This window comes from Stenella coeruleoalba, assembly GCF_951394435.1.
Source record: "Stenella coeruleoalba genome assembly, chromosome: 2".
Taxonomy (NCBI): Eukaryota; Metazoa; Chordata; class Mammalia; order Artiodactyla; family Delphinidae; genus Stenella; species Stenella coeruleoalba.
The window spans coordinates 85,723,743-85,745,728 of record NC_137147.1 but is presented as its reverse complement, the minus strand read 5'-3'; the positions used below and the strand labels follow the sequence as shown (position 1 = coordinate 85,745,728).

At 36.9% G+C, this 21,986-nt stretch overlaps 1 protein-coding gene across 5 annotated transcripts in view; it reads left to right on the top strand.

Annotated features, from left to right (window-relative positions):
* Positions 1–21,986, top strand: part of UBR1 (ubiquitin protein ligase E3 component n-recognin 1) — a 167,885-nt gene that overhangs the window by 64,843 nt on the left and 81,056 nt on the right. For all 5 annotated transcript variants that reach the window (XM_079915121.1, XM_079915122.1, XM_079915120.1 and 2 more), the window contains 10 exons: positions 1,281–1,411; positions 9,458–9,596; positions 10,781–10,843; positions 11,086–11,209; positions 11,517–11,624; positions 12,266–12,354; positions 13,931–14,029; positions 14,982–15,139; positions 19,723–19,822; positions 20,365–20,493. In XM_079915121.1, coding sequence (XP_079771247.1) covers positions 1,281–1,411; positions 9,458–9,596; positions 10,781–10,843; positions 11,086–11,209; positions 11,517–11,624; positions 12,266–12,354; positions 13,931–14,029; positions 14,982–15,139; positions 19,723–19,822; positions 20,365–20,493 — 1,140 coding nt within the window. The remainder of the gene's footprint in view (positions 1–1,280; positions 1,412–9,457; positions 9,597–10,780; positions 10,844–11,085; positions 11,210–11,516; positions 11,625–12,265; positions 12,355–13,930; positions 14,030–14,981; positions 15,140–19,722; positions 19,823–20,364; positions 20,494–21,986) is intronic.

Sequence of the window (21,986 nt, the reverse complement as noted above, 5' to 3'; positions counted from 1 at the left end):
GTAAGTTAATGTTTTGGTCACCACAGAATAAAATACAGTTCATTAGTACGGTCTATAGCAGGTAGGTTAAAATTGAATATTAAAAGCATTGTACTGAATTTCTAGTGGATTTTGTGTGTGTGTGTGTGTGTGTGTCTTAAAGAGCTACTATGTTTCTTTTCCTGATTACTGCTTTGTTTAAACATCTTATTGGGCTGTAACTTGCATAATGTATTCAAGAATTCACCCATTTAAAGTATAACTTTAGTGCTTTTTTAACATGTACTTCATTCTTTTTTTTATGACCAAATAATATTCCATCGTATGGATTACATACCATTTTATTTATCCGTTCTTCAGTGTATGGAAATTTAGGTCGTTTCCGCTTTCTGGCTATTATGAGTAATGCTGCTATAAATATTTGTGTACAAGTTTTTGTGCAGATATATGTTTTCGTACTTCTTGGATAGATATCTAGGAGTAGAATTGCTGGGTCACATGATAACTATACTTAACATTTTGAGCATCTCTCAGACTGTTTTCCAAATTGAACCATTTTACATTTCCACCAGCAGTGCATAGGGTTCAAATATCTCCACATCCTGACCAATACTTATTGTTATCTCCCTTTTTGATTATAGACACCTTAGCAAGTATGAAGAGGTATCTCATTGTGGTTTTGATTTGCATTTCCATAATGGTTTATGACATAGAGCATTTAAATGTGTTTTTTTTTAGCTAATTGGTTTGAACAAGCCTTTTATTAAGGAAGTTGTATTTTGTAATGAAATTAACATTTTTTTCCCCCATGGGAGTCAAAAGCCCAGATTTTAGTCTTGCTTTTTATATCTGTTTAGAGGTTTTTTGACCTTGGATGGGACCTTTATCTTTTAAATGCCTTTAATTTTCTGCCTTAACAGAGTGGCTATAAGGATCAGTTGAAATAAATTAGTGAGAAAAGTTTTTGTCAGCTGGAGGGGATAACCACTCCCTATAACTCATTGTTCTCTGATGATATAATTATTCAGGCAGGGAAGAACATTCATAATGAAGAGCATCATAAAGGAGACCTCTGTGGTTTTGCCTTCTTGCCTTTCTGTCATCTGTAGCACCAACTTGGCCACAAGGAGTTAAGCTAAACTGATGTGAATAGCAGCCTCTTGAGTTGAAGTTAAATTCATTCCTGGAGGATGGTGTAAATGAACTCATTGAAATTATTGCTATAAATTAATAACATTATCTTTCTCATCCACTTACTTGTATACAACATTGGTAGTATGTTTTTCTATACTTTCTTGCAGAACTTACGCTGTCCGTTGAATGAAGAGGTAATTGACCAAGCCAGGAAAATATTCCCTTCAGTGATAAAATACATTGTAGAAATGACTGTATGGGAAGAGGAAAAAGAACTGCCTCCTCAACTCCAGATAAGGTGGGGGATTTTTTAAAAGGGAGAAGTTTTCATGATGGTTATTTATATTGCAAAACAGGTGTTTGAAAAATGTCTTTGTTGTTATTTACTGCTTTAACTATCATTATGAAGATTTTATAGAGAATTGCCTCATTGAAATACTTCCAAAATGCCCATTTATATGAGATGGTCTCTTAAGACACTATACAGAAGTTAAGCCAAAGGAAGAGCCTAATCAGGAGCTTCAGATTTTTAAGAAAACACATTTTGGGGGTCTTGTTCTAAATGATTTACAAGGTCCTAGCAGCCATTCATCCCAGTAGGGAGTAAATTGCCCAGTGTGATACTGGCCTGGACCAACTTCCAGGTTCTCTGAGAGGTTTGTGAACAAAGGTGGGGACTTCGGAATACTGTGTCTCCCTTTAGTCCAAGTCTTTAGCTATTTTCTTGATCAGAAGTTTTGATGGGGGCCACATTCACAGAAAAATAGACAAGATGAAAAGGCAGAGGGCTATGTACCAGATGAAGGAACAAGATAAAACCCCAGAAAAACAACTAAATGAAGTGGAGATAGGCAACCTTCCAGAAAAAGAATTCAGAATAATGATAGTGAAGAGGATCCAGGACCTTGGAAAAAGAATGGAGGCAAAGATCAAGAAGATGCAAGAAATGTTTAACAAAGACCTGGAAGAATTAAAGAACAAACAAACAGAGATGAACAAATACAATAACTGAAATGAAAACTACACTAGAAGAAATCAATAGCAGAATAACTGAGGCAGAAGAACGGATAAGTGACCTGGAAGACAGAATGGTGGAATTCACTGCTGCGGAACAGAATAAAGAAAAAAGAATGAAAAGAGATGAAGACAACCTAAGAGACCTCTGGGACAACATTAAACGCAACAACATTTGCATTATAGGGGTCCCAGAAGGAGAAGAGAGAGAGAAAGGACCCGAGAAAATATTTGAAGAGATTATAGTTGAAAACTTCCCTAACATGGGAAAGGAAAGAGCCACCCAAGTCCAGGAAAGGCAGAGAGTCCCATACAGGATAAACCCAAGGAGAAACACACCGAGACACATAGTAATCAAATGGCAAAAATTAAAGACAAAGAAAAATTATTGAAAGCAGCAAGGGAAAAACAACAAATAACATACAAGGGAATTCCTATAAGGTTAACAGCTGATTTCTCAGCAGAAACTGTACAAGCCAGAAGGGAGTGGCATGATATACTTAAAGTGATGAAAGGGAAGAACCTACAACCAAGATTACTCTACCCAGCAAGGATCTCATTCACATTTGATGGAGAAATCAAAAGCTTTACAGACAAGCAAAAACTAAGAGAATTCAGCACCACCAAACCAGCTCTACAACAAATGCTAAAGGAACTTTTCTCTAAGTGGGAAACACAAGAGAAGAAAAGGACCTACAAAAACAAACCCAAAACAATTAAGAAAATGGTCATAGGAACATGCATATCAATAATTACCTTAAATGTGAATGGATTAAATACTACAACCAAAAGACACAGGCTCGCTGAATGGATACAAAAACAAGACCCATACATATGCTGTCTACAAGAACCCACTTCAGACCTAGGGACACATACAGACTGAAAGTGAGGGGATGGAAAAAGATACTCCATGCAAATGGAAATCAAAAGAAAGCTGGAGTAGCAATACTCATATCAGATAAAATAGACTTTAAAAGAAAGAATGTTACAAGAGACAAGGAAGGCCACTACATAATGATCAAGGGATCGATCCAAGAAGAAGATATAACAATTATAAATATATATGCATCCAACATAGGAGCACCTCAATACTTAAGGCAACTGCTAACAGCTCTAAAAGAGGAAATCGACAGTAACACAATAATAGTGGGGGATTTTAACACCTCATTAACACCAATGGACAGGCCATTCAAACAGAAAATTAATAAGGAAACCCAAGCTTTAAATGACACAATAGACCAGATAGATTTAATAGACATCCAAAATCATATTAGCAAATTCCATCCAAAAACAGCAGATTACACTTGCTTCTCAAGGGCGCATGGAACATTCTCCAGGATAGATCACATCCTGGGTCACAAATCAAGCCTAAATAAATTTAAGAAAATTGAAATCATATCAAGCATCTTTTCTGACCACAATGCTATGAGATTAGAAATCAGTTACAGGGGAAAAAAAAGTAAAAAGCACAAACACATGGAGGCTAAACACTACGTTTCTAAATAACCAAGAGATCACTGAGGAAATCAAAGAGGAAATCAAAAAATACCTAGAGACAAGTGACAATGAAAACATGATGATCCAAAACCTATGGGAGGCAGCAAAAGCAGTTCTAAGAGGGAAGTTTATAGCTATACAAGCCTACCTCAAAAACAAGTAACAATCTAACATTACACCTAAAGGAGCTAAAGAAAGAAGAACAAACCAAACCCAAAGTTAGCAGAAGGAAAGAAATTATAAAGATCAGAGCAGAAATAAATGAAATAGAAACAAAGAAAACAGTAGCAAAGATCAATAGAACTAAAAGCTGGTTCTTTGAGAAGATAAACAAAATTGATAAACCATTAGCCAGACTCATCAAGAAAAAGAGGGAGAGGACTCAAATCAATAAAATTAGAAATGACAAAGGAGAAATCACAACTGACATGGCAGAAATACAAAGAATTATAAGAGATTACGACAAACAACTATGCCAATAAAATAGACAACCTAGAAGAAATGGACAAATTCTTAGAAAGGTATAACCTTCCAAAACTGAACCAGGAAGAAATAGAAAATATGAACAGACCAATCACAAGTAATGAAGTTGAAACTGTGATTAAAAATCTTCTAACAAACGTCCAGGACCAGATGGTTTCACACGTGAATTTTGTCAAACATTTAGAGAAGAGCTAACACCCATCCTTCTCAAACTCTTCCAAAAAATAGCAGAGGAAGGAGAGCGCCAAAACTCATTCTGTGAGGCCACCATCACCCTGGTACCAAAACCAGACAAAGATACTACAGAAAAAGAAAATTACAGACCAATATCACTGATGAATATAGATGCAAAAATCCTCAACAAAATACTAGCAAACAGAATCCAAAAACACATAAAAAGGATCATACACCACGATCAAGTGGGATTTATCCCAGGGATGCAAGGATACTTCAATATATGCAAATTAATCAATGTGATACAGCATATTAGCAAATTGAAGAATAAAAACCATATGATCATCTCAATAGATGCAGAAAAAGCTTGTGACAAAATTCAACACCGATTTATGATAAATACTTTCCAGAAAGTGGGCATAGAGGGAACTACCTCAACATAATAAAGGCCATATATGACAAACCCAGAGCAAACATCATTCTCAATGGTGAAAAACTGAAAGCATTTCCTCTAAGATGAGGAATGAGACAAGGATGTCCACCCTCACCACTATTATTCAACATAGTTTTGGAAGTCCTAGCCAAGGCAATCAGAGAAGAAAAAGAAATAAAAGCAATACAAATTGGAAAAGAAGAAGTAAAACTGTCACCGTTTGCAGATGACATGATAGTATACATAGAGAATCCTAAAGATGCCACCAGAAAACTATTAGAGCTAATTAATGTATTTGCTAAAGTTGCAGGATACAACATTAATGCACAGAAATCTCTTGCATTCATATACACATCATCCTATACAATGATTTTTCATCATTCCTTCAGATGATGAAAAATCTGAAAGAGAAATTAAGAAACACTCCCATTTACCATTGCAACAAAAAGAATAAAATACCTAGGAATAAACTGACCTAGGGAGACAAAAGACCTGTATGCAGAAAACTATAAGGCACTGTTGAAAGAAATTAAAGATGATACCAACAGATGGAGAGATATTCCATGTTCTTGGATTGGAAGAATCAATACTGTGAAAATGACTATACTACCCAAAGCAATCTACAGATTCAATGCAATCCTTGTAAAATTACCAATGGCATTTTTTACAGAACTAGAACAAAAAACCTTAAATTTTGTATGGAGACACAGAAGACCCCAAATAGCCAAAGCAATCTTGAGGGGAAAAAAGCAGAGCTGGAGGAATCAGGCTCCCTGACTTCAGACTAGACTACAAAGCTACAGTAGTCAAGACAATATGGTACTGGCACAAAAACAGAAACATAGATCAATGAAACAGGATAGAAAGCCCAGAGATAAACCCATGCACCTATTGTCAACTAATCTATGACAAAGGAGGCAAGGATATACAATGGAGAAAAGAGAGTCTCTTCAATAAGTTGTACTGGGGAAACTGGACAGCTACATGTAAAAGAATGAAATTAGAACACTCCCTAACACCATTACCAAAATTAAACTCAAAATGGATTAGAGACCTAAATGTAAGACTGGACACTGTAAAACTCTTAGAGGAAAACATAGGAAGAACACTCTTTGGTATAAATCACAGCGAGATCTTTTTTGATCCACCTCCTAGAGTAATGGAAATAAAAACAAAAATAAACAAATGGGACCTAATGAAACTTAAAAGCTTTTGCAAAGCAAAGGAAACTACACACAAGTCGAAAAGACAACCCTCAGAATGGGAAAACATACTCGTAGACAAATCAACAGACAAGGGATTAATCTCCAACATATATAAACAGCTCATGCAGCTCAATATTAAAAAAACAAACAACCCAATCAAAAAATGGGCAGAAGACCTAAATAGACATTTCTCCAAAGAGGACATACAGGTGGCTAAGAAGCACATGAAAAGCTGCTCAACATCACTAATCATTAGAGAAATGCAAATCCAAACTACAATGAGGTATCACTTCACACCAGTCAGAATGGGCATCATCAGAAAATCTACAAACAACAAATGCTGGAGAGGGTGTGGAGAAAAGGGGGCCCTCTTGCACTGTTGGTGGGAATGTAAATTGATACAGCCACTATGGATAACAGTATGGAGGTTCATTAAAAAACTGAAAATAGAATTACCATATGACCCAGCAATCCCACTAGTGGGCATATACCCAGAGAAAACCATAATTCAAAAAGACACATGCGCCCCAATGTTCATTGCTGCACTATTTCCAGTAGCCAGCTTATGGAAGCAACCTAAATGCCCATCGACAGGCGAATGGATAAAGAAGATGTGGTACCTGTATGCAATGGAATATTACTCAGCTATAAAAAGGAATGAAATTGGGTCATTTGTGGAGACGTGGGTGAATCAAGAGACTGTCATAGAGAGTGAAGTAAGTCAGAAAGAGAAAAACAAATAGGGTATATTAACGCATAACTGTAGAACCTAGAAAAATGATAGAGATGAACCGGTTTGCAGGGCAAAAATAGAGACACAGATGTAGAGAACAAACGTATGGACACCAAGGGGGGAAAGCAGCTGGGAGTGGGGGAATGGTGTGGTGAATTGGGAGATTGGGATTGACATGTATTCACTGATGTGTATAAAATGGATGACTAATAAGAACTTGCTGTATAACAAATAAAATTTAATTTAAAAAAAAAAAAGAAAAAGAAGAAAAAGAAAAAAATATATTTTGATGGGGGTTCCCTTGTGGTGCAGTGGTTAACAATCCACCTGCCAATGCAGGGGACATGGATGTGAGCCCTGGTCCAGGAAGATCCCACATGCCGTGGAGCAACTAAGCCCATGTGCCACAACTACTGAGCCTGCACTTTATTTTTTTTTATTTTTATTTTTTGGTATGCTGGCCTCTCACTGTTGTGGCCTCTGCCGTTGTGGAGCACAGGCTCCGGATGCGCAGGCTCAGCGGCCACGGCTCAGGGGCCAGCCGCTCCACGACACGTGGGATCTTCCCAGACCAGGGCATGAACCCATGTCCCCTGCATCGGCAGGTGGACTCTCAACCACTGCGCCACCAGGGAAGCCCTGAGCCTGCAGCTGAGATCCCATGTTCCACAACTACTGAAGCCCGTGCACCTAGAGCCCATGCACTGGAACAAGAGAAGCCAACGCAATGAGAAGCCTGCACACTGCACCAAAGACCCAACGCAGCCAAATTAATTAATTAAAAAAAATTTAAAATATTTGATGGTAGGAATAAGGAGATAGCCCTTTGCCCTGTGCTTTGGGATCTAGATTTATTTCAGGTGTAGGGATTTAACAGTTTTTTGTGGTTTTTTTTTCGGTACGCGGGCCTCTCACTGTTGTGGACTCTCACGTTGCGGAGCACAGGCTCCGGACGTGCAGGCTCAGCGGCCATGGCTCACGGGCCCAGCCGCTCCGCGGCATGTGGGATCTTTCCAGACTGGGGCATGAACCCATGTCCCCTGCATCAGCAGGCGGACTCTCAACCACTTCGCCACCAGGGAAGCCCCAACAGTTATTTTTTTAAAAGTTTATTTATTATTTATTTTTGTCTGCATTGGGTCTTCGTTGCCACCCGCGGGCTTTCTCCAGTTGCAGCGAGCAGGGGCTGCTCTTCGTTGAGGTGCACGGGGGCTGCTCTTCATTGTGGTGCGTGGGCTTCTCATTGCAGTGGCTTGTCTTTGTTGCGGAGCACAGACTCTAGACGCATGGGCTTCAGTAGTTGTGGCTTGCGGACTCTGTAGTTGTGGCTCGTGGGTTCTAGAGCGCAGCCTCAGTAGTTGTGGCACACGGGCTTAGTTGCTCTGTGGCATGTGGGATCTTCCCGTACCAGGGCTCGAACCCATGTCCCCTGCATTGGCAGGCAGATTCTTAACCACTGCGCCACAAGGTAATTCCCTTAACAGTTTTTTTTAGCTAAAACCCAGCAATTTCTAACAACCATATGTCTTTTAGTGACAGTAATATTTGCTCTTAATTTACAAATGCAAAAGAGAATTCTAGACCTGATATGAAATACAGTTTGGGGCTTGTAGGAATTTTTCTACCTGAGTAATATTAAGAGTTTCACAAACCTAAGTACAGTTTTTTTAGTTTATTGGGTGTATTTGTATTATTCTATGAGAGAGAATTAAGAATTTCAATTTTTAAAAACATTAAATGTATTGTTTTGACTTTTGCTGGGCCATAAACTGTTTATAAAAATAACGATCATCAGAGATTGTGTCCACAAAGGTTTTAATTTCAGATATTTTGATAGCATCAGTTAAATGCTTTAAGAAACTTTGTGTTGGTAAACATAATACTAGCAATATGCCTGTCTAAAAAGGGTGGGTTGCTTGAGTGTGGTCATGTATGTAGACTGCACTGGACTTCAAATTCACAGATCTGAGTTCTAATTCTCACTGCTTATTGGCTTTGGGACCATAGAGAAGTCTTTTTGAGCCTCTATTTCCTAAGGTATAAGAGGCCTGAGAAAAGCTGCCTCTTAGAGTTATGAGGATGAATTGAGTATTTAGTGAAAGGTTATTATAAACTGTTTAAAACTGATAATAACTTCTGACATTTGTGTAGCCCATGACAGCCACTTTCACGTATTTTATAAGATCCTCACACCACTCTCAAATGTAGATATTATACTCTTCTTAGAGGTGGAAAAGCTACTGTCATCTCAGCAAGATTAAATGCTTAAGTGATTTGTCTAAGGCCTCTCAGTCAAATGGTAGTTCTGGCACTTTAAATCTATATACCTTTTTAAAAAAAACTTAAATGTGCTATAAAACCAGTATCACTTAAAATAAATAGAAGGTAAAAACAAAAATAAGTTAAATAAAAACTAAATGTTAATAAAATCTGTCTGTCGTTGCCTGCTTGAAGGTTCTGAGCCTGAGGCCTGTCTCCTTTTGTCAAAGTGGGAGATTAGCAAGATTTAAGAATGGTGTTAAAGACATACTGCCACTTACTGAGAATAATATTTTAATTCTGAAAGTTAGAAAAATTGGGGGACAAACATCGAAAAGGTAATACTTTTGTCAGGGTTTTTAAATTTTATGGCACTGTACCACTTAAAATCACCTCCTATAGTAGTATTACAGAGGTACTTTCCCATACGTAGGAAACTACATGGTGCTGCTTCATCACATGGCATATATTATTTTAGCCTGTATTTCGTGTTTTCCTTTGTTTATTTGTTGCAGTGTCTGAATATATATCTTTTTTTTAAAACAGAGAGAAAAATGATAGCTACTACTGTGTCCTTTTCAATGATGAACACCATTCATATGACCATGTCATATACAGTCTACAAAGAGCTCTTGACTGTGAGCTCGCAGAGGCACAGTTGCACACCACTGCCATAGACAAAGAGGTTCGTGAGTGTCATTTGAATTATTATGCTGTCTTCATCAGCTTCCTGGAAATTGGGTGTTGACTGGCCCTTGCCAAGTGCCTTAGTATTGTGTTAGGTACAACCACCCTCTTCATTTATCCTTTATAGCCTAAGTAAATTGGTTGAAACTTGATTTTTCTGTGTGTGTTTAACAGTTTAAGATGACTAATTTTCCTCTTTTGTTCTAAATAATTAGAAAGTTACTGAATATACTTGGCAAAGAGTAGTTAAGAATGTCAGCTCGGGCTTCCCTGGTGGCGCAGTGGTTGAGAGTCTGCCTGCCGATGCAGGGGACGCAGGGTCGTGCCCCGGTCCGGGAAGATCCCACATACCGCGGAGCGGCTGGGCCTGTGAGCCATGGCCGCTGAGCCTGTGCATCCGGAGCCTGTGCTCCGCAATGGGAGGGGCCACAACAGTGAGAGGCCCGTGTACCGCCAAAAAAAAAAAAAAAGAATGTCAGCTCAACCTCAGTCTGTTTCTATAATTATTGAATGAATGAATAAATGCATGAATTATGAGAAGTTGGTTAGTTAACATCATCTATTAAAACTATTTTTAGAATAATATTGATAGCATGGCTCAACTTTTATTTAACACCCATCCAAAGCAAAATGTGTTCTTCGGGTATGCAGAAGGAACATTAACCTAATCCCTACCCTCAAGAGGAGGGTAAGATGGTAGAAGAAACATCATGGCACTAGTAATTAGCATTGTGATTCTAGGACTTGAGGAATCAATATCCTGGCCATACCTCTAACCCACTAGTGGACCAAAAGTGTGATATGGAACACATGATGAAGAATTTTAAGTTTACTCATGAAAACTATCTAAGACATATAATAGGAGTTTAGTAAACCTAACTTATTATTATCTGATAGAAATAGAATATACTACAATAAGTAAATAATTGACATTCTTGCCAAGCAGGAAATCTAGAATCCTAAAGTATAGATACTCTCCACTAGTGGTATTGAAAGTTCTGAAGCTACATAAAGCTGCTAAACATTTATGTTTATCTTCTAGGTATTGTCAATCTTAGGACTTTTAGACAGTCAACAAATGATTGATAATTAAGAGCTTATTGGGTCTTTGGGCTTTATATTACTTATTGATTGGGATTGTCAATCTACTACCACCTAATTCTCATGTTTGTCTATAATTAGGGCCGTCGGGCTGTTAAAGCAGGTGCTTTTGCTGCTTGCCAGGAAGCAAAGGAAGATATAAAGGTAATTTTCTGAATTAGAGTCAAAGAGAGAATTTTAAGAGGAATGCACATTACAAGAGCCCAAGTAAAACAATTATATTGTTGAAGTGGTTTGACATCCTAAGTAAAGATAAGATTGGAACATTTAGACCCAGAGATTTGGAACTGCAACAGTTATATGATTTCTTTTTTTGAAGAGTAGATTACTTAGTTACAACAAAAATTTTAAAACTAGTTTGTTTTTAATATTCCTTTCATTTCTAGAGTCATTCAGAAAATGTCTCTCAACATCCACTTCATGTAGAAGTATTACACTCTGAGGTTATGGCTCATCAGAAATTTGCTTTGCGTCTGGGGTCCTGGATGAATAAAATTATGAGCTATTCAAGTAAGTATATAGCCTATTTTTCTTATTTTTCATAAACTATTGTCTTTTTAAATAGCCACAAATGTCATTGAGTATAAAATAAAATGGTTTTTGTTTGTTTTTATACATTTTGCTTATTTTCAGGATTGCATTTCAGATGCTGTGAATAATGTTTCATTGGCTCTTGATTCTTTGATATTGACAGAATAATTCTTGATATCAAGTGTAGGATGATTACTGTTAGTTTTTTCATATGTTATTATAGGAAATGTACTTTTGGGAGAAAATACTTTAAGAATAAAAATTATATGACTTTTTTTGTTTGTAGGTGACTTCAGACAGATCTTTTGCCAAGCATGCCTTAGAGAAGAACCTGGCTCTGAGAATCCCTGTCTCATAAGCAGGTTAATGCTTTGGGATGCAAAGCTTTATAAAGGTAGGTAGATCTTTACTTGTGCTTCTTGCCATGAAGCAGAGGAATATTAAGACCTTAAAGTGGAGTTTAATCTCTTTTGTTTATTAAATCAGTGAACTTGATAAGATATTATACTTTGAAGGTGAGGTTAACCAATCAATATGTATTCTGTGTTAAAACCCCGGGATATTGCCTTTTAATTATAGTGCCTTTTCATTTACTCAGAACCAGTAAAAAGAGTATGTATGCATTCATGCAGTAGTGCCATTATAAAAGCTATGTTAATTTTCATTTTTAAAATTTAAATGAAGAACCAAAAGTAAAAGGTGAGAGAAAGGTTAAAGGGGATGGAGAAGGGAAAGTACAGAGTAAGAATAGTCTTTAGTGAAACAGAATGAAAAGGAATGGAGAAAGGTGGGAGAAGTAGGATGAAGTAAGGTACAGGAGTGAGAGGGGTACAGAAAAAGAGGGGAAAGGCATTACATGTATGTATTTTAAATTCTAGCTATTAAATATTAATGCAATAAATGCCACTAACATTTGAGTCCTTGAGGTCTATTAGCATGTGAAATATTTTTATAATATTCTGCCACTACTAATAGCTGGAATGTTTTTTTTGCCTTGGTGATACTCCTCCCACCTCCCTAAAAAATGATGTATAGGTGCCCGTAAGATCCTTCACGAATTGATCTTCAGCAGTTTTTTTATGGAGATGGAATACAAAAAATTCTTTGCTATGGAATTTGTGAAGGTAATTGCTCTTTATAAATAGATATCAATAAATAGAAATAGAAAACCATTTTTGTAAGTGAAATAATGGAAACAAAGGGGATAATTATGAAGTAAGAATTTAATTTTATAGTTCATTTCTTTGTCAAAAAGTTCATTTATTTTCACGTTTGGTAGTATGGAAACAGTAGTCTGAGAGAGGAGATAGGTGGAAAATGACCTATTGTTTGCCTAGAAAAAGCAGTAGGAAGTTATCACATTCATGAATACATTTATCTTTTCTAATCATTTGTTAGTAAAATTATAACAAGAGCAGTGACTAGCTGAAAGGCATAGCAGGGAAAAGGAACAGATATACATGCTAAAAGGAGGCAGATATCTGATGGGCAAGAGTTATACTTAACTATTTGAGGCTAGAATATAAAGATAAATCTTATAGCTTTTTAATATTGTTTTATTGATCTATTGTATATCCCTTATATTGTTATATTTTTTGTCTCTCTCTCTCTCAAGTTAGACTAGTTAGAACATGTACTTCTTTAACCTTCTGCTTTGCCTTATACAGAGGTATCCAGTAAATACTTGTTAGTTTACTCTGATTTTGAGTGGCAGGAAATTCTGTAAAACTTAGGACAGAGGTAGACCCAGGATGGAATTGGAAGCAGAGAGTGAAATAATGATTGTCATAGGCAAATGATACTATGGGATAAGATACCTGCACTTCCTGGATTTTATAAGTAGATTGTTAAAAGCAACTAAGACATTTGGTTTCTTTAAAGGTGATGACAACTCAAATTATCAACTCTATTCTTCTAAAACTCATTAGAGATAGAATATTGGACCATATCTGTGATCTGAAATGAAGTTTTTTCCTTATACAACAGCAGTTCTCCCTCCTTATATGATGTTTTTCTGTATACCATGGTTACCTCTTAAACTTTGTATGAATTCTAATGGTTGAAATTAAATATGTAGGTCAGGGATCTAACACTGTGCTTACATATAATAGATGCTTGATGCATGACTGGATGTATTATTATTTTTGTTCTCCCAAGATATCAGGATTGATTTTCAGCTGGTATGCACCAGTATGTATAAGAAGTTATGTACAGCCAGCATCCATTCTGTTTAAGGCTGGGTTGAATCTGATGGTTGGTTTTCTGGGTCATATCAGCTTTTAAATACTTTCAATATAGTCCCTGCCCTATTCCATTGGGGTAAAATCTGCTAAAAATTGCCCCAGATTCTGTTTGAGAAAGTATATACTACACCTTTGCAGTCCTCTGTGATTTTTACGTGTGTGTGTGTGTGTGTGTGTGTGTGTGTGTGTGTGTGTGTGTGTGTGTGTGTTTGTTGTGTTTTTTAAAAATAGTTCTCAGTATCCAACTATGCTAGTTTGGGTAGCTGAATTCATATTCAGTCTTTTGTTATTCTCTAGTAAATTTTTGTTGACCGTAGTATCTCCCCTTAATAAATAGGAGTTATACTACTTGCCATTTTATACATAGGAACAAATATAGCAGCTGTTAAAATTGGGATTTTAAAAGTTTTCAGTACTTATTTATAATTGCTTCTCCACTTATTGTTTTATCTTCCAGTATTATAAGCAGCTACAGAAAGACTATATCAGTGATGATCATGACAGAAGTATCTCTATAACCGCACTCTCAGTTCAGATGTTTACTGTTCCTACTTTGGTATGTATTAATTAGTCTTGGCAATCTTTCTAAGTAATATTTATTTTATTATTTAAGAATTTTAGTTAGTGTTGAATTGAATTAAAACAATTTCTGAGTCACTATGCTGGTCTAATTACACGTGGAAAATTGAATAATGCTTCAGTGGTATCTGCACGTGAAAATGCTTTAATGATACCCAAGGGCTAGGTAATTTGTGGAGTGGGAGTGATGGCACTACCTTGGTCCAAAAGTGCTTATTCCTGCAGGTGAAACCTAGGGATGGTTTCTCAGTGTCTAGAGTAACTTAGGAACAGTGCCTTTTTAATACCAAAAATTTTTTTGTGTGCTATTCTCTTGTTCTTTAGGTTTTTTTTTTTTAAATCATTGTTAGGGTGGGGGAATAGAGTAAGACAAAACAAAACAGGAGGAGAGTATAACTGTTGAGCATTTGCATGAGATGGAGCTGCATAGGCCTGGGAGGAGGAGGGTGGAGGATTCTGCTTCCTTTTTATCCTGCTACTTTTCCTGTTTCTTCTGGAAAGTTCCTACTTTCTCTTTTCAAAGGCCAGAGAAAAGAATGGGGAAGAGAAATTGGATTGCGATTAAGGGGGAGATGTCAGAATAGAAAATATATATGACAGAAGCCTGAAGTATATCTGTTTGTTCTGCTTTGCTCACTGTGTGATTAACAGTGGTAAACATTCATGTAAATGAATGTTACACAGATACTGTGTAACCTGTGTAATGGGCTTGGGGTGTTCAGACAGGTGTTTTCTAGTTGCTGAGGAGTAGGGAATTTTTACTTTTAGAAAATAATTTCTCAGAAATTGCTATCCTGTGAGACTAAGGAGTATGTTTGATGCTCAACAAACATTTATTCAAAATGATTTACCAACCAAATGAATAAATAAGTAAAGTCCATACTATAATGAGTTAATACTAAAGACAATATTCTTCACATGTTCTGCAGGCTCGACATCTTATTGAAGAGCAAAATGTTATCTCTGTCATCACTGAAACTCTGCTGGAAGTTTTGCCTGAGTACTTGGATAGGAACAATAAATTCAACTTCCAGGGTTATAGCCAGGACAAATTGGGAAGAGTATATGCAGTAATATGTGATCTAAAGTAAGTTGTTCGAGTAAAAAGGTGAGGGTACCTGTTAAACACAGTTGTGTTTATTCTGTCCTATATATAAACATCTGATCCTTTTGGTTATCTTGGAATCTTTATAATGATGGCAAGGACAAAGAACTGTTACTGTGATGTCAATAAATGTTTTAAGTGAAGGCTTCTTATAGAGTTAAAATCAGGTCAGTAAAGAAGGTACTGAGGAAGGGCCTCTCACAGGAACTTAGGGTCTCTTGGGGTCACCAAATGAATCTCCATCATGGTCACCATGCCTTCCACTCACTTCCACTCATGTATTTTGGTTCTGCCCCTCTTGCATAGTCTCTTTGTGCTTAGTTTCAGATGATCTTGTTGATGTGAATTTTTTTAACTCCTTTTTCATACATATGACCAAGTATTCATCAGGGGTTTCTTAAGTTTTTCTCCCTGAAGAAATGGAGTTTCCTTTTAAAGTAAAGTTGGAATCATATGATAGGTCATATTTGGGATCATTGGACCTAAAAGGAAATAAATTTCTAATTTTTTTAGAAATAGATGGTGACTACTATAAGGATTATGCTGTATAAAGTATTCAATAAATCATAAACTTAATTATTTTAAGAATATATTAAGACAAAATGTTTCATTTAGTTCACTATTAAAAAAAGAGCTCTAAGATATATATGATTACTTATTCTAGTCCCTACGTGAATAAAATCATTCTAATTTTGTCCACTTCTTCTAGTGACCATGTAAAGTATAGAGAGCTGGAAACAAGTTTCTAAACCAACCTAGAAATAGTTTACTCTAGTTAGAAAAATACATTTGACAGATTTCTGGAACTATGCATTGGATCCTTGATATTACTCAGAAAAATGTTTCCAGACCCTTTCAAATTCTGCAATTTCTAAACATGATTATGACATGTAATTCTTTCTTTAAAGTTCAGTAAATAGTTATGTTATCATATCTTCAGTACAAGTTGAGATGGTGATGAGTTCAGTAGTGAATTGCCATTTAGCCAGTGTGATTCACAAATTATGCATAATTTACAATATGCAAAACAAACAAAAAATATACAAAAACTCCAAATGGCAGTACTTAAAGTTTAGTGTTAAATCAGTGTATTTATCATTCCTTTGGTCTACTGTATAGGAAAAATCTCTTTCTGTGGTTCTCATTACTCTGAAGTATTCTTATAACAGAGTTATTTTTCTATCCAGAGAAGTGCATAATCACATCATTGTTTTGTCTTATTTTATTTTGTGGATCTCTGACTATAATTATTCTCTGTGGTAAATAATTTAGAGTTAATGCATCCCTAGATACTTACCCCTATGGTAAAACTTTAGGGTCCCTGGTTGGGAAGGTAATTTTAAAGTTTTCCCACTCATCTGATGCTCACAACTGCTCTCCTACATCCTTACATAAGTAGAGATATCTCTAATGACAAGGAGAAGGGAAAATTAATGTCTTTTGAGGACCTGATAAGCAGATATTGTGTTAGACTTCTCGTGTAATTCACTCTCACAGGGGTCCTGTGTTATTTATTAGTAACTGCTATGTGCTAAGAAGCTTTACTTATTTTACTTCATTTTATTCTTGCAACATTCTCATAAGGTAGGTGATATCTTTATTTGTAGATTATAATTATTTGCCTAAGGTCACAAAACTAGTAAGTGGCAGAATTTGGATTTGAGCCTAACGCTATTTATCTGTAATACTCATGTTCCTTTCACTACATTATGTAGCTTCACAGACTACATAAACAACAACAAAGCCTTCTCTGAAACCTGGCCTAAAGCACCAATCAGATATACCCTTCATTTAACAAATAATTACTGAACCCCATTTCTCAGTCTCTCATTGTAGAAATTTTGTAGTCATTCTTATTATTTCCCCATATACTTACTCATTCACCACTTCTTCCTGAAGCCCTGCTTATTTTTAAATCAGTTAGAAATAACCACAAATACTTAATGCCTTTTAACTGTTTCTAGAATAAAGTACAGATTCTTCCAGAATTTGTAGCTCTTCATAGTCTCACTTTATATACTACTTATCTGACTGTACCTCAGCATGAAATAAGTTTATTGGTCCTAGCAGAAGCTCTGTTCAGCCTGCCTCAGGAAATTTTCATTCTCTCAAAGCAGTGCATTCTAACCCTTGAGTAGCCCCTTCCAACTTTTAGAAAGTTTATTTTATATTGAAATCTGTCTTTGTAGCTTTCATTATGTGGCTCTAGCTCACCCTTTGTCCATTCAGAGCAACTCAGTGCTCATTTAACTTGACGTATTTGAAGACAGCAGGCATATCTGACAACTCTTTTTTATGTTAAGTTGCATCATTTTCTTTAAATATACCCATTTCATATTTAAAATTCCTTCTACATTATTGTCCTTCTCTACTGAAGCTGTTTTAGTCGACTGTGTACCACTTAAGGTATATGCCAAGAAATGAACACAGTACTCTGAGGTCTGTGTAGTAGAAGGAAGGGATTATTACCTCTCTCATTCTAAATAAATACACCTGTATTAATTTAGTTTCATTTGTCACTCACTCTATGGAAGGTATCTGTTGGGATATTATGGAAATGAAACTTAGAAAAGAGATGCAGTTGAACCTTGGTTCTGTTAAGTGAATATTGTCCTTTTATTACTCTAACTTATTCCTTCCTTTTTCTGAAAAGTATAGCATATTCTCAATGCAAGTCACCCTCTTCCTCTCCTACTCTGTCCCACCCTCTCCTTCCACTGCTTTTACCACCTATTTTTATCTGCAGACTGCTTTTCTTTTCCTTTCCTTCCTTACTCTTTCCTTTCTTCCTATCTCTTACATCTTCTTTACTTCCTAGGTCTCCTACAGGGGTCAGGCATGAACTATGTGAAACTAGAAATGTAAATTTTCTTCTCTAGATCAGTGCTTCTCAAATATTAATATGAATGCAAATCTTTATGGGAGCTTGTTAAAATGCAGATTATTACTCAGTAGATTCTGCATTTCTAAAGATTCAGTTGATGCTGATGCTTCTGGTTTGTGAACCAACCTTTTGAGTAGCAGTGCTCTAGAAAACAGCCAAACTTTGATGCCATTTGTTCATTGTGGTAGAGTTTAAACTTTAGTCTTTTTTACTTTAAAAGGAAGATTTAGAATGTAATTAGTATATTTCAAAGTTATTTCTTTGATAAAGTCCTGATGATTGTTTTTTTTTTGTTTTTTGTTTTGCGGTACGCCGGCCTCTCACTGTTGTGGCCTCTCCCGTTGCGGAGCACAGGCTCCGGACGCGCAGGCTCAGTGGCCATGGCTCACGGGCCCAGCCGCTCCGCGGCATGTGGGATCCTCCCGGACCGGGGCACGAACCCATGTCCCCTGCATCAGCAGGCGGACACTCATCCACTGCGCCACCAGGGAAGCCCCTGATGATTGTATTTTAACTTTCAACATATTAATGGGTATTTAAAGAAAGGGAAAATTAAACCACAATCCTTACTATCTTTATGAATAAAACTAATTTTTCCTCCATCTTTTTGCCATGTCTTTTATGTTCAGCATTACTTCCTTTGTGCCCTTTTTTTGGGAGCTTAACATTGGATTACAGTGTCCAGTATACATATCTGTTTTCCCATCTGCACTTTGAACCTCAAGGGTAGGGTGTCTGGTTCGTGTTTATGTTCCTGATACCTGGTGTGTAATAGGAATTGATTTTGGTTGACTGAGTGCAAAATAATTTTTAACAATTGTTAATGATTCCTTCCTGAGAAGTTATTTTGTGATAAAGTTCCCACTGGATATGAAAACAGCCATTGTCTTTACAGCCAAAAGAAGTATTGGTCTTGTAAATTATAGGCTAAAATGGGTCTGTTTATCTTATGAAACAAATACATTCTGATATGTAAGCCACGATGACATAGGTGCTTATATCCTTCTTCTGGGTTCTGGGCGAAGAAAGCCTGGAGGTAGGAAGTCTGTTCCAAATTTCCTGACCCACCAGCGGTAGTATATCTATGGTACTGAAATCAGGTAGCAGGAATGAATGGCTCTGGGAACCAGTGCAGAATAGTCACACAAAGTTGTACAAATCTTTAGTCATTACATACTGAGCAGCAGTAACAAAGGTATTGAATCCTCAGGCCAAACTACTATAATTCTCATGACTGCATGCTTTAGGGGAAAATGTGTGTCATTTTAATGCACAAAAATATTTTATAACTTACAAAATATTCTGAAATAGTTTGCACAACCAGCATACATCATGCACATGTAGTTTTGACATGCATTTTGAGGCTGAAGGGATTTCAACTGGTCCTTTGGGTGAAGGGTATGAACAGTTCTAGAAAATTTGTACTGTGGTTGTCCAGCTGTGACAGGCTAGATTCACTTAATCAGACTAACTTTTGAGTGGAGAAGTCAGGCTTAGCTTTGACATCTGCCTCTCATAGGTAGAGCATTCACATTTTGCTGGTGTAATTCTAGCACTGCCTAGAGTTATAAGAAATTAGAATTCATAATTTTGATGAATCAACATTATCTATAGCCCTGAGAACCTTAAAATTATCCCAAAATAGGAAAGTGAAATGTTTCTTTGTCTCTTGAAATGATAGGTATATCCTGATCAGCAAGCCTGCAGTGTGGACGGAAAGATTAAGAATGCAGTTCCTTGAAGGCTTTAGATCTTTTTTGAAGATTCTTACCTGTATGCAGGTATGATAGTTCTTCTGTACATCAGTAAGATAAATTTATTTAAAAAAATTTAACCCCAATCTTTAATGTTTTGTTTTGTTTTGAGCAAATTATGTTTTTTATTTGAGAAAGGATAAATCTAGCAAAATAGAAGTAAAATTTAAACACTGCCTCACTGATTCTGCTTTAATAGATCTTTCTGAATAGCTTAGTTAACTGCAGTTGTTACTATTAATGTTTATTTATGCTTACCATGTGATAACTGTAGTAAGCACTTTCATGCATTTTCTTTTGAGCTTCATAGCAATCTTATGAGGTAGTTACTATTATTATCCCCCTTTTACCTATAAGGGAATCATAACTTAGAAATAATTTGACCAGGGTCATACAGCTAGAAAAGTGACAGAGTTATGATTTGAACCCGTGCGTTCTGACCTAGTGTAACAGCTATGTTAAAAAAACTACACATACATGAATATAAATCCTGATGATTTTATATTTTGCCAGTGGAAGAGCAAAGAAAGAGGGCCCATATGTATATGTTAACCACTCTTTTCTTGTAGGGAATGGAAGAAATCAGAAGACAGGTTGGGCAACACATAGAAGTGGATCCTGACTGGGAGGCTGCCATTGCTATACAGATGCAATTGAAGAACATTTTACTAATGTTCCAAGAGTGGTGCGCTTGTGATGTAAGTAAAATTTGTTAGAAGGATCCGTGCCTTTTTAAGTGTTCTGATTGTTATTAATAGTATAGTTTTATGCTGCAACTTCCTTGATGTAAAGTTTTATTGCTTAAATAGTTTCTTATATGTTTGAATTATCTTATTAAATTTGTAGTTTTTTACACTTAATTAGAAAATGTGCTCCATGGCATTCCATTTACCTTTGGAATAGTGGAGTTTAAAAAATACAGCACACACTAATCAATTAATAAATTATTTATTGATAAATTTATTTCCTTGGACATGAATATTAATAATAAAATTAGGACTAGACTTTTAAATATTCCAACAGTGGAGGGGTGTAGATATTAATTCAATCAAGAGCCTTGTTATGTGAGTTAAACCATTAAGAAAATTAATTTTAGTTATTTATTTTTTAATTAATTAATTTATTTTTGGCTGCGTTGGGTCTTCGTTGCTGTGTACAGGCTTTCTCTAGTTGCGGCGAGCGGGGGCTACTCTTCATTGCAGTGTGCGGGCTTCTCATTGCAGTGGCTTCTCTTGTTGCAGAGCACAGGCTCTAGGCGCGTGGGCTTCAGTAGTTGTGGCATGCAGGCTCAGTAGTTGTGGCTCTCAGGGTCTAGAGCTCAGGCTCAGTAGTTGTGGCGCTTGGGCTTAGTTGCACCACAGCATGTGAGATCTTCCTGGAGCAGGGCTCGAACCCACGTCCCCTTCATTGGCAGGCAGATTCTTTTTTAAATAAATTCACTTATTTATTTTTGGCTGTGTTGGGTCTTCGTTTCTGTGTGAGGGCTTTCTCTAGTTGCAGCGAGCGGGGGCCACTCTTCATCGCTGTGCGCGGGCCTCTCACTGTCGCGGCCTCTCTTGTTGCAGAGGACAGGCTCCAGACGCGCAGGCTCAGTAGTTGTGGCTCACGGGCCCAGTTGCTCCGCGGCATGTGGGATCTTCCCAGACCAAGGCTCGAACCCATGTTCCCTGCATTGGCAGGCAGACTCTCAACCACTGCGCCACCAGGGAAGCCCCTAGCAGGCAGATTTTTAACGACTGTGCCACCAGGGAAGTCCAAGAAAATTAATTTTAAAATATAGAACTAATGTTTTTCCTTAAGCAATAGTTTTATTTTATTTATTTTAAAAAGTATTTATTTTAAAAAGTATTTATTTTATTTTTGGCTGTGTTGGGTTTTAGTTGCGGCACATGGGATCTTCGTTGTGGCATGTGGGATCCTCTGCTGTGGCATGCGTCCTCCTCTTTGCAGTGTGTGGTCTTCTCTAGTTGTGGCCTGCATGCTCAGTAGTTGCGGCGTGCGGGCTTAGTTGCCCCATGGTATGTGGGATCTTAGTTCACCAACCAGGGATTGAACCCATGTCCCCTGCATTGGACGGCTGATTCTTAACCACTGGACCTCCAGCAGAGTCCCCTCGTTAAGCAATAATTTTAGACCATAATGCTCTTTAAACACGTAATCCTACTCCAGACTCCCTTTGGAGAAGATGACC